Source organism: Phodopus roborovskii, unplaced genomic scaffold (genome assembly GCF_943737965.1).
Source record: "Phodopus roborovskii unplaced genomic scaffold, PHOROB, whole genome shotgun sequence".
NCBI classification, from domain to species: Eukaryota; Metazoa; Chordata; class Mammalia; order Rodentia; family Cricetidae; genus Phodopus; species Phodopus roborovskii.
In genome coordinates this window covers 8,869,442-8,882,579 of record NW_026126514.1, presented here as the reverse complement: position 1 = coordinate 8,882,579, position 13,138 = coordinate 8,869,442, and the positions used below count along the sequence as shown (strand labels likewise).

At 40.3% G+C, this 13,138-nt stretch overlaps 1 protein-coding gene across 1 annotated transcript in view; it reads left to right on the top strand.

The window, feature by feature from the left end:
- Window positions 1-763: 763 nt before the first annotated feature.
- Sec23a (SEC23 homolog A, COPII coat complex component) overlaps window positions 764-13,138 on the top strand; it is a 48,606-nt gene continuing 36,231 nt past the window's right edge. Inside the window, exons 1-7 of the mRNA XM_051195886.1 lie at window positions 764-946; window positions 5,643-5,888; window positions 7,613-7,670; window positions 8,447-8,533; window positions 9,431-9,667; window positions 11,156-11,235; window positions 12,190-12,334. Coding sequence (XP_051051843.1) covers window positions 5,668-5,888; window positions 7,613-7,670; window positions 8,447-8,533; window positions 9,431-9,667; window positions 11,156-11,235; window positions 12,190-12,334 — 828 coding nt within the window. The 5' untranslated portion in view covers window positions 764-946; window positions 5,643-5,667. The remainder of the gene's footprint in view (window positions 947-5,642; window positions 5,889-7,612; window positions 7,671-8,446; window positions 8,534-9,430; window positions 9,668-11,155; window positions 11,236-12,189; window positions 12,335-13,138) is intronic.

Sequence of the window (13,138 nt, the reverse complement as noted above, 5' to 3'; positions counted from 1 at the left end):
AAATTACGGTTCTTTTGTGTTTGTATGTGTGTGGATGCCTGCATGTCATATCAGGTGTGGAGGTCAGAGGACAAGTACAGTTTTGGGAAACAGGCTCTCTCCTTCCACCCTGTGATTTCTGCGGCAAGTGGGTTTACTGGCTGAGCCATTTCATTGGTTCTTAACGCACTTGCAAAAATTCAAAAGTAGAAGAACTTGGGCACCTTTTTCGAGTAAATACTTCAAGTATTGTTAGCTAGTCCCTTGTTCTTTCTCCATTTGAACACACGGATAACATCTATCAAAAAACAAAACCCAAAAAAACTTCTGCAAGAGCTTTTTCTATATACTAGAAAGCCGAAAAACATTCAAACAAACAGTAGACACGAAAGCTCCATCTGGTGGTTGACAGAAAGATTTTCTTCCCGTAACTAGCAGTGTCCCAGTCGGATATTTTAACGTGAATATCAAGCCGAGGCTCCCGACCCCCGTAACTTGGTCGCAGCACCTTTCTGCCCAGTCCCACCTTTTATCACCCGGGTTACATCTTTTCTGCCGCCCGCCCCGCCTATTGCCTTCTGATCGCCCCGCCCCTTCCTGAATTATCCCCGCCCTCTGCCTGCTCTAGTAGGACTTCTTCGCTCGCCCCACCCTCTTTATTACTCCTCTTCCATCTCTTCCGCCACTCATCCCGCCCATTACCACTTTAGGGCCACGCCCCTTCCGGGACTGTCCCCGCCCCTTGGCTTTCTCTCGCCCCGCCCCTCCCTTGCTCGCCCCTCCTCGCCTCCTCCCTTTGACGTGGCAGAGGCCGCACCTGCCATGTTGTCCAGGCCGAGGCCCTCCTGGAGGTCGGGGGCGGGGCGGTGCCGCCCCTGATTGCGGTGCCACGGCTGCTTGGGGCGGCGGAGGGGACTGTGCAAGGCGGAGGCTGCGACCGGCGCGGAGCTCGTAGGAAGATCCTGTGGTAAGGACTGGCGTCGCTGCCACCTCTTCAGCTTCACCCGGGCTGGGAGGCGGGCAGCGAGCGGGCCGGGGTCTCAGGACGAACCGGGTTGTCTCTGTCCTCGCTGTGCCCTAGCCTAAGCGGCGAGGCGCGCCGGACGGAGGCTGTGGCCCAGCGCTTGATCCGAGAGCGCTGAGCACTGAGCCTGTCACGGCGATCAAGCGCCCTCATCTCCAGTCCTCCTACTTTAGGTGGAAGCATGGGAGCCGGGTGGGGAAGGGCGGTCTGAGCAGCTGGCCCCGCACCTCTGGATGACAGGCTTTCCCATCCCTGCCCAGGGCTCCTGGGCCCTGGGGCCTCTAGGTTCGTTTCTTGACTTGATCAGCAGTGCCCTAGACTTTGAACCCAGGTGACTACATCACCCGTAATTCGGCCCTGGGCCTTATAAAGGTTAAGGAGAAAAGTACCTGGTAAAGCTAATGCCTTGGGCCCATTGCTAATGATCTCAGAACTGAGCGATACCGCCCGCATTCGGGCATCCATTCTGCCGGTACAGCTTTACCGTTTGTGGAAAAGGAAGAGTAAGAGCTGCATGGGTAGACTAAAGAAGGGGTTTTTAATTCACCTTCTCACTTACACTTCTGTCATGTTATGTCTTAACATACTCCCATCATAAGCCTCAGATAATTAGGCATATTCGCTTAAGGACACTTAAATATAAATACATATAAAACCTTCCTTTCAGTATCTTCAAAAGTTCACAGGTTTTTTTGTTCCCTAGACCTGTAGTATTATTGCCCAAATTTCTCATCTAACCGATGTGAAAATTGAAGGCCAGAGTACTTTATTGCCCAAGAGCATAACATTTGTTACTCAGTTTATTTCATTGAAAATTTTACAACTGGGGCTGGGAAGATGGCTCAGAAGTTAAGAGCAAGCAGTGGGTTGCTCTCTTCCAGAGGACCTGTGTTCAATCCTTGCTCAGTACTCATGTGCGCGTGCGCACACCCTCACATAGCACCACCCCCTCCCCCCCATGTCTCACAACCATCTGTAAATCCATTCCTAGCGCATCCACTGCCCTCTTCTGGCCTCCACATGCCAGATATACAAACACACATGCAGGCAAAAAAATGAAAAAAAGAAAATAATGTATATAATCTTACAACTGAAATGTAGAGGGGTACAATGATAGCAGATAACTAAGGGACTTAAATTTATTTACAAGTTGTTATGTTTTTCAATTAGGAATGAATAAGGAGGCTAAAATTGGACTAGAGAAAAACAAACCAGGGAAAGACTTTCAAGGTGCTATAGGAAAATATTTGCTGTGCTGCATTAAAGTGACATGATGCTTTTGTTCTACCAGGAGAAATTATTAAAATAGCTTTCACTGCTATAAATTACTGAAAAAAACGTGACATTTCTTTAGAATGGCCTTTTGTGTCTTATATCATCTTTTTATAAAAAGATGAGTTTGTTAGATCTGCATTCTGTGTGTGTGTGTGTGTGTGTGTGTGTGTGTGTGCACTGTAGTGTGTGCTTTAAACAGGGTCTCCCTATAGCAGCCCGGAACAGACAAGAGATCCACCTTCTGCCTCCCAAGTGTTAGATTAAAGTTGTGTGCCAACATTTTATATTTTTAGGTTAATGTTAATACTAAGTAATAAAGTGCTTGCCTAGTAATATCACCACATTAAAGAAGTTTGTGACAGGACTTTTATGCTGGGATTTGTGATTTTAAGCTTGAGCAGTTACTACTTTTGAAAGTTAGGAAGAGTTGTATGTGACCATGTAACTGGTCCAAGTGAGGACAGATACAACTTGCTTCAGAAGATTGCTGGAAAGTGAAAAAATCTTAAGAAATACAGTGGATATCAGTGAGTGAATATGATTTTAGAGCTGAGAGGTTGAGAGAATAAAACGAGGAAAAGGGAAATTGGACTTAAATATCACTCAGGTGACATTTCATATGTCCTAATAAAATACAAGCATGTGGAGTTAAGACTCCAGTCCATAGGCTGGAGAGATGGCTCAGCCATTAAGAGCATTGGCTGCTCTTCCAGAGGACCAGGCTTTGATCCCCAGCACCCATGTGGCAGCTCACAACTGTTTATAACTCAGTTCTAAGGTATCTGACACCTTCACACAGACATATATTTAGGCAAAACAATGCACAGAAAATAAAAACAAGTAAATATTTTTTTTTTTAAAAGTCTCTAGATAGAACATGCTTAAAAAAATCCAGTCCTCAACCTCTTGTGTAGAAACTTAAACCCGGCTCTTTCCTAAGTGTGAATGCCTTTGAATCTTTTAATCTTTCTCCTTGAGAAGGAGCTAAGTCAGTTGTTCTCAGAACCTCCTTATACTTTTAAACATTATTGAGGATCCAAAGAAAAAGGTGTTTACTTTTATAGCCCTTAAACAAACAAAAAGACTACTATGTGTAGTCTCCATTCTAATCGAGGGGAGGGGGAAGGGGAAGCAATTGAAGATTTTTATTTATGTAACCATTGTCTTATGGTCTCTGCTCAGTTTCTTTCCTTCCATTACTTTTAGTTTAGTTAGTTTGTTTGTTTTTGAGATGGGGTCTCACTCTGTCAAACTGTAGACCAGGTTACAGCAATCCTTCTGTCTCAGCCTCCCCTAGTTCTGGGGTTGCATGCATGTACCATCATGCCTCTCTTTGCTAGTTATACCAGATGGGTTTGTTGCTTCTCTTTCCAAGGAGACAACACATAGGACAGCAACAGATGGAAAGACCTTCAAACTTGGTGGTTTCCAGCAACTTCATCCATCAGTGAGGGATAGTTCACAGAATTAATCTGAGGTATGGCAGCATCTAAAACCTTTCTCAACTTGGTCTTATCAACATTTTTTATTGACTAGAAACTGATTTCTCAGTTCAGTTTTAGAAGAAACTGCAAATGAAGATGCTATATTGGGTGGGTGCCTGGTGAAGGCCTGCTTTCTGGTGCATATGTGGTACTTTGTAGTGTGTTCTCACATAGCAGAAAAGGCAGTATAATTTTCGTGAGTCTTAAAAACGAGGCTAACAATCTCATTCATGTAAAAATCAGTTTCTTTTCCCACCATCCTTTTCAGTACTTTAACATCCATATTCTCTTTTCTGACAGTGTAGGTCCATAATTTTCAATTCTGTTTTTAAACTTAATTGAAAACCATTTTGTTTTATGTGTATGGGGGTGTTACCTGTGTGAATTTCTGTGCACCACTTGTGTGCCTGCTGTCCTCACATGCCAGAAGTGGGTGTTAGATCCTCAGAGATGGGAGGTACAGACTCTGGTTATAACTGCCATGTGGGCACTAGGAATTGGACCCAACAGCCAGCGCTCTTAACCACTGAACCACCCCCTGCCCCTTTACGTTTTTTCTTTTTTTTAAACGTATGTGGGTACTTTGCCTGCTTGTATGTTTATGAGTTTTTACTTGTGTGCCTGGTATCTTTGGGAGCCAGAAGAAAGAATCAGAGTCCCTGGAACTGGAGTTATAGATGTTTGTGAACTGCCATGTGGGTGCTGAAAACTAAACCAAGGTCCTCTGCAAAGGGCAGTGAATGTTCTTAATTATTGCCATCTCTCCAGCCTCAGTTCTTTCAGCCTGATTTCCTTCATTATTGTTGAATTAATAATTGGAATTCTATATTTTTGTGCATTTAAATTCTTTGGCTTCCATTCATGACTAACCAGTCTTTGCAGTTTAAGAGTCTGAGGCAGTACTCTTTATGGGGAAGCCAGCATCTAAGCCAGCCAGTGAAAAAGTGATAAGATACCTGGTTGTGGTGACACACGCTTATGATCCCAGCACTTGGGAGACTGCAACTGGAAGATGGATGTTTTCTGGATAACCTGGATTATATAGTGAGACTCTTTCAAAACAATGCCAGTGACAGACAATAGCCAGGAAGTCTAAACCTAGCTGTGATCTTAAAATATTACATTAAAATGCTTTCACAAGTTGGGATTCAGTTTCTATGAGGGGCTCTGTGATATGTAAATCTTGAGGCATTTTGTTAGTCATGCCACTAGTATTCTCTACCTAGTTTCAGGACAAGCTTTCTTTAGCAGAAATACTATTAAATCCCCTCCTCTAGAAAGTCAGATGAGAGCTTGTCATTTTTGAATTAAAAAGTATGTATGTTTTAGAGTTTTGTATGTTTATGAGTGTTATATAGTTTATAAAGATGATGGCAGGAATCAGGGTCTGGGTACCTACTCCCTTTTTGTCCTTTTCCTTCTATACACATTTAAATAAATAATAAGGTTGATTACTATGTATTTGTTATAGTTTTTTTTAAAATTTATTTCTTTTGTGTGTGACTAAGAGCATGTGGTTCATTGTGTGCACAGTGCATGCATGTGCATAACACATATTTGGAGGTCAGAGGACAACTTGGTTCTCTTGTACCATGTGGGTCCATCCCAAGGATCAAACTTTGGTCGTCAGACTTGGCACCAAGTGCAGATACCCCACTGAACCATCTTACCTTGTCAATAGTTTTAAGAGCGAAAGTTCCTCTTACTAAACCTCACGAGCATTGGGCTCTGTAGAGCCTGATGACTATGAGTGGTGTTACTCTATTTTCATTTGGTCATACTTTTTAATGTGTCAGTATTGCTGAAGGTAGGAAAACATATTACTTTGAGTTTCTTATGAGGCTTCTGGATTTTTAAATGTCTTTTAATTTATGTTTCAGACAGAAATAAGAATCAAGCGCTACAATGACCACCTATTTGGAATTTATCCAACAAAACGAAGAACGAGATGGGGTCCGGTTCAGTTGGAATGTTTGGCCATCTAGTCGGCTGGAAGCTACACGAATGGTTGTTCCAGTGGCAGCCCTGTTTACACCTCTAAAGGAGAGACCCGACTTACCACCCATTCAATATGAGCCTGTCCTGTGCAGTAGGACGACTTGCCGAGCAGTTTTGAATCCTTTATGGTAATTAAAATCATGGAAAGAAATACTTTAATTTCTGCTAGGGGATTTAGCTCAGTTGATAGAGTACTTATCTAGAACACACAAAATTCTGTATTCAGTCCCCTGTTTCACATTAAACAGCATACATTTGTGGTCTTAGTGCTCAGAGAGTGGAGGCAGGAGAATCAGAAGTTCAAGATTATTTTCAGCTACATAGCTACATGAGATCATCTCAACAAAAAGGAAAGGATAATAGATTGTTTCTTATTCATCTATGTAAAGAATTCCGTTTTTTCCTGTTTAGAGTCATAGTCAAAGAAGTCCCAAGAGCTTAAATTTTAGTATTCTAGTTATAATGAATTAATACTGTGAAGAGATGAAACATAAACATCATTATAAAAACTATTGTATCCTGTTAGTGGTACTGGTGGCTATGTATGAACTCATAACTTGGAAAAGTCATAAATGAGTTAGTGTAATATTCAGAAGGTGCTATTATTATTTTTTTTTTTTTCCTTCCTTTTTTTTTTCCCCAGACAGGGTTTCTCTGTGTTACAGTCCTGGCTGTCCTGGATTTGCTTTGTAGACCAGGCTGGCCTCGAACTCCTGAGTGGTGGGATTACAGGTGTGACCCACCACTGCCTGGCTGGTGCTATTATTTCTAAGGCAAAATCTCAGGGAACATTTTTAAAATTCTCTTCTGTCTTTTCTCCCATCTAGTTTGCTAGTGAGTGTAGTCAGTTCTACCTCCAGAACACTGTGGATTCTTGGTTTTTTCACTTGGTGTTTGCTAGTGCTGGGATTATAGGCTTACCCAGGCTGTCTGATTGATGTAACATCTTATCGTCTTTTCTCTTTCTGAGCCTCGAGTATACCAGCTTTACTTATAGCTTGGAACTTGCAAGCATTTGATAATTCTTTATATATCATTCTGCCTCCAGCTTTCCTGTCACTGGCTACTTTTCCTTCAGGCTGCTCTTCAAGTTTTGAAGGATCTCCTTTGCTCTGATTTGTTATTATCTTTGTTGTTGTTGATTTGTATTTTGTTAGACAATCTCACTATGTAGCCTCAGCTGGCCTGGAACTTGTTTTGTGGCCAGACTAGTCTGGAACTTGCTGCATGCAGTTCTCCTGCATCTGTGCTCCTAAGTGCTGGGTTTGCAAGTATGCACTACCATGCTTATCAAGAAAGCTCTGCTTTAAAGTCACTGCTCCAAACACATTCTCTAGAAATCTCAACTTGTGTATGTGCACGTGTATGGTGCTGTTGTGTGGTGGTCAGAGGACAACTTTTGGGAGTTGCTTCTCTCCTACCATGGCTTTGGGTATTGAACTGAGGTTGTTAGGCTTTCTTGGCAAGCACTTTGACCCATGAGCCATCTCGATGGCCCTTTAATCTCTATTATTGCTATTTAAGTAGTGTTTTCAGCTGGGTGTGGTAGTAGAGGCCTTTAATTCTAAAGACTTGAGGGCTGTGAGTTTTTAGGTCAGCCTGGATGGTTTAGCAAAAATAAAACCCAAAAATCTGTTCTTAGGGTACAGTTTGATTTAGTGGCAAATGTTTGCCTAATGTATGAGACCCTGGGTTCAACCCCTCATATCCCCAATAAAAAGCAATTCACTTTGATCATCAATTTTAATCCTACTCATATCTTTGAATGAAATTAATTTTATTACTTAAATAAAAGGTCCTTGTAAATTTGAACTGGAACATTGACTAACTAATCTATCTTTTTTTAAAATAGTCAAGTGGATTATCGAGCAAAACTCTGGGCTTGCAACTTTTGTTACCAAAGGAATCAGGTAAGGACATCTCTTACAGTTGCTAATGTTATAGTACTTAACTGGTCACATAGGGGATGCTTATGTCAAAATGGATAAAATTGTTATAACAAAAAAACCAAACTGGTCACATAAGGGAATGCTGATGTAAAAAGGATAAAATAGTTATACCAAAAAAAAAAATATTTCTTTTCATTACATTTATTGGTTGTGTGTGGGTGGGTATGTATGTACAAATGTAAGGGCAGAGGGCAACTTGAGGAATTTGGTTCTTTCCTTATACTGTGTGGGCTCCAATGATCAAACTCAGGTAGTTAGGGTTAGAAGCAAGAGCCCTTAGCCACTAAGTCATCTCACCAGCCTGAAGTACCTTTTTAAAGAAAGGTGTCAGGTACCTGTAACTGGAGTTATGAAGGAGGTTAATCATCATGTGGGTTCTGGAAATTGAACCAAGGTCCTCTGGAAGAGCAGCCAGTGCTCTTAACCAATGAGCCATCTCTCAATACCTTTTTAATAATTAAATTTAAATTTAATACCTTTTTAATAATTAAATGAGACCAACCTGGTCTATGTGGTGAGTTCCAGGACATCTAGGGCCTTATAAAACTAAAACAAACAATGACAACAAAAGCCCAGACAAAAATTTAAATGATGTGGAAATAATTTCAAGTTTAAAACAAACAACAGTAATAACAATAACAAAAACCCAGACAAAAATTTAAATAATGGGGAAATAAGTTTACAACCTTATTTCTGGCAATAATTTAGTAACATTTTGTTTGTTTTTCTGTTTGCAGTTTCCACCTACATATGCTGGGATATCTGAACTGAATCAGCCTGCTGAGCTTTTACCCCAGTTTTCAAGCATTGAATATGTAGTTCTGGTAAGAACATAAGAGTGGGTATTGAAGAAGACAGTTTTCAGAAGTCACTACTCCTCCACTGTGGGTTCTAGGGATGGACTGAGGTTGTCATGCTTGTGCCACAAGTGCTTTTACCTGCCAAGTCACCTTGTCAGCCCTTTCAACTTAATTTTTCACTCAGTGCTGTGTCTTAAATCTCTCTCCAAGGCCACATGTATAATGTGTTTCATTTCTATAATGACTTTATTAAAATTGCATTGTAGTACATATTAATATTTCACTATTTGCATTTTAATTAGTTCTTGATTGATAGATGGGGGATGTCCTTCTGTAAGCTGTGAATATATGTTTCTCTTATTTGTTGATGGATAAAGCTGTTTCAGCCAATGGACATGCAGGATCTGTCCAGGCAGGAAATCAAATAGGGATAAAGAAAGGTAGTAGGTAGGAGGATCTTTGTTAGTTTGAGCCCAGCCTGGTCTAGAGAGCTAGTTCCGGGACACCCAGGGCTATACAAGAAACCCTGTTTCAAAACACACACACACACACACACACACACACACACACACACACACAAAACCAAAAACAACAACAAAAAAGGTAGTAAGTAGGTAGAGTCAGGGAGATGCCATGTAGCTGCCAAGGAAGTAAGCCATCCAGGCATCACTGGTAATCCAAGACCATGTGGAGATATACAGATGAATAGAAATGGGTTAATAATTAGGAGAGAGATAGCCAATAAGAAGCCTGAGCTATCAGCCAAACAATTTATAATTAATATAAGCCTCAATGTGTTTATTTGGGACTAAATGGCTGTGGGACTGGGTGGGACAGAAACTTCTGTCTGCAATTGACTGTTTTGAATATTGTGCTAACATGTTAATACCTTTACAAATCTTTTTTTTTTTTTTTTTTAAGCGTGGCCCCCAGATGCCTTTGATATTTCTTTATGTGGTTGATACTTGCATAGAAGATGAAGATTTACAAGCTCTGAAGGAATCCATGCAGATGTCATTGAGTCTTTTGCCACCTACAGCTTTGGTTGGACTTATTACCTTTGGGAGAATGGTCCAGGTTCATGAACTTGGATGTGAAGGCATTTCAAAAAGTTATGTCTTCAGGGGAACAAAGGATTTATCTGCCAAACAACTGCAGGTGAGTGAGAACAGGAGTGCTCAACCTATCTTTTGTGTACTATATATGTTAATAAATACTTTCTAGATGCATGTATTTTTAAAAAACATCATGAATTCATCTTAGTATAATTGCATTATGACAAGGTTTTAACTTTAGTGTTGACGTTATTTTGTTTCTTGAGTAATTTAGCTGTCATACAAATTGAAGACTTTCTACTTTTCATAGTGTGTCTTTGATATCTCTTCATGACACATATTTAACCTGGTTTATTTCTGTAATGGTTTTATTAGAATTTCATTGTATAGTCTTATTAGGATTTCACCATGTGTATTGTTTAGTGACTGTGTAGATGCAGGCCTTCATGTGTGTATATGCCTTACCACAACCTAAGGCATTGTTATTCATCAGGCACCCTCTTGTTATTGTCTTTTGTTTATTTTTGAGCCAGGCTCTCTTGTTGGCCTGGAGCTTGATGATTAGGGGAAGCTACCTGGCTATTAAACCTCAGATACCCATCCACCAGTCTCTATTACTTAAGTAGTAGATTACAGGTTTGCACCACTATACCCAGTTTTTGTTTGTTTGTTTGTTTGTTTGTTTGTTTTTTCGAGACAGGGTTCTCTGTGGCTTTGGAGGCTGGCCTTGTAGACCAGGATGGTCTTGAACTCACAGAGATCTGCCTGCCTCTGCCTCCTGAGGGCTGGGATTAAAGGGGTGTGTCACCACTGCTTGGCGAAAAAAGTTAATTTAAAAAAAGAGAAAAAAATTGTAAGAGTTAACTAGCAAAAAAACAAAAACAAAAAAGTGTGTGTGTGTGTGTTTATGTATGCATGTACACATGTATGCACATGAGTATATGTGCTTGCAGAGGTAGAAGAGGGCATTGGATTCCCTAGAGCTGAGGTTACTTGACAGGTACTGGATCAAACCCTGGTCTTCTGCAAGAGCTGCAAGGCTCCTAACTGCTGAGCCATGTCTCCAGTTCTTTGTTTCTTACTCATAATGCTGCAGTTGTGATTTTACACTACTTGATTAGATAATTCCATTCCCCTTTTCTCCTTATGATTCTACACTACTTTAGTAGATAATTTCATTTCTTCTAGGTTTTAATTGCCACGAGAGCAGAGAGTAGTTTTTTTTTTTTTTTTAAACCACTGTATTCCTGCCACAGACTAGGTGTTTAAGATAATGGTTGCTGAAAAGGATGAGTGCATATAAGAAGAAAGATACTTAAGTTAATCATTAATGTATTTTGACTGCATTAGATTAGAAATACTTCTAAATTAACATCCTTTTCACTCCATCATACCTTGTGTTTACTCTGTCCTGGTGAGTTGCTACTGAGAGAGCTTAGTCTCCACAGCTAGATGGTTTACCTTTTGGCGAAAGAGAACTTATGCTTACTTTGTGTTTCTAATTTGTAGCATAGCACCTTGAACATCTTAAGAAGTTGACAAATATTGTGGAAGTAAATAAACAGATCTCACTGAAATCATCTCTTTACAGGAAATGCTGGGGCTCTCTAAAGTACCTGTTACTCAAGCCACACGTGGTCCTCAGGTCCAGCAGCCACCTCCTTCTAATAGGTAATTAATATGGCAAACAGAATTCTTTTATTCAAGCAGGTACTTAAATATATCATGCACTCAACTTGGTAAAGGCACTAGGTAATACTATAATTTTAGTATTGTTAGGGATATAGATAGATTGTGGTAGTATATAGTTTTAAAAAACAAACTACTTTTTTGAGGCACTTTCTTTTTTACTGAAATAGTTCATTTTTTAATCATTATGATGTTATAACTTTAGTTTTGATGTTTCTTTTTATTTTTAAGTTCATAAAATCTTTATGTGGTTTGAGGGCAGCTATGCAAAAATAGGATCTTAAAAGCTTCTAAGTTTATCTTTACAGGTAGCTTTTTCTTTAACTTTCCAATCAGAGGTGCTGTTACAAAAGTTGATTGATATATTGCTGTATCTTCTAACTATGTTGGTAACCTTAAAGCTTTAAACAAAATTGGTAGCAATTGTATTGATTCCTTGGTTGCTAGTAACAATATGATTGGGAGTGATAAACATACTGTAATATGGGGCCTAGTAATAGCCCCCCCCTTTTATTTTTCTGGAGGCACAGTCTCCTATAGCCAGGTTGGACCTTGACTGGGTATGCAGTTGATGACCTTGATCTCTTGATCCCCCTGCCTCCACCTTCTTAGTGCTGGGATTACAGGCATGCACCAGCATGCCTGATTGATTTCTTTCCCCCTCCTCCTCTTGCCTCCTTCTCTTGCCCAGTCCCCTCTCTTTTCCCCATCCCTTGGAGTGTGTATTTGTGTGTGTGTTTCTGGGGATCTAGCCTAGGGTGTCACACCTGCTAGATAAGCTCTCTCCTGACTGAACTATATCTCCTGTACTTTCTGCTGCACACCGAAAATTGTGAATTGTTGGTATGCTGTGTATCACATATTTCCTCTGCTTTTAAGAAAAGCTCTTAAAATATCACATTTATAAATGGTGTTTGGTTTACTGTTGTTTTGCAGATTCTTACAGCCAGTACAGAAAATAGATATGAATCTCACAGATCTTCTGGGAGAGCTTCAGCGAGACCCTTGGCCTGTACCACAAGGAAAGAGACCTTTGCGTTCCTCAGGAGTGGCACTTTCTATAGCTGTAGGACTACTTGAGGTAGTAATGATGAAAATTTAGTTTTGAAATGTAGGAGTCTCTCTCTGTGTGTATGTGTGTGAGTGCACGTAGGAATAGTAAAGATGTGGTTGGTGTAAGTGTCCCTTCAGTTCTCTTCTGTCCTCCTTTTCATCTTTTTCTTTCTTGCTCAGCCTTCATCTTTGTTATCTGTTTATTCTGTCTTACTATGTAGTTTAGTTAGTAATGAATGTGAACTAATGGCAGTCTCCTTTCTTAGACTTCTGCATGTAGGACTAAAGCTATGCATCACCATGCATGGCTCTTATCTCATTCAGTAATCAGTGAATACACAGGCAATTCTGTGGCAGAAACTAGCTGCATGTTCTATCAATTCAATTTTGACACTATTTACTAGAAGTAGCATTTAGTTCTCACAGATTAAGGGTTCAGTTCCATGGATTGGCTGTTTACTTCAGCAAGTAGTAGGTTGTTAACTTGTACTCCTATCTATAAGTTGGTTATTTCTTCAGGTTTGATTAATTTGCTATCGTGGCTGGCTCAGAGAACTCAGGGGGGCCCTTTACTTATGTATCACTTGTAAAGACTGTTATAAAAACCACACCCTGATAGAAGAAATGCATACTGTTGAGATATGAGAGAAAGGGCATGTCCCCTCTACACACCACACACTAGAAAGCAGCATGGGTTCAGCTATCCAGAAACTCCCCAAATCCAGTTCATATGACTTTAAAAAAGTGATTTATTTTTATTATTTTAACCATCTGTGTGAGTCTGTGTGCATTTGAGTACAAGTGCCCTTAACTCAGAGGCAGAGCTGGAGTT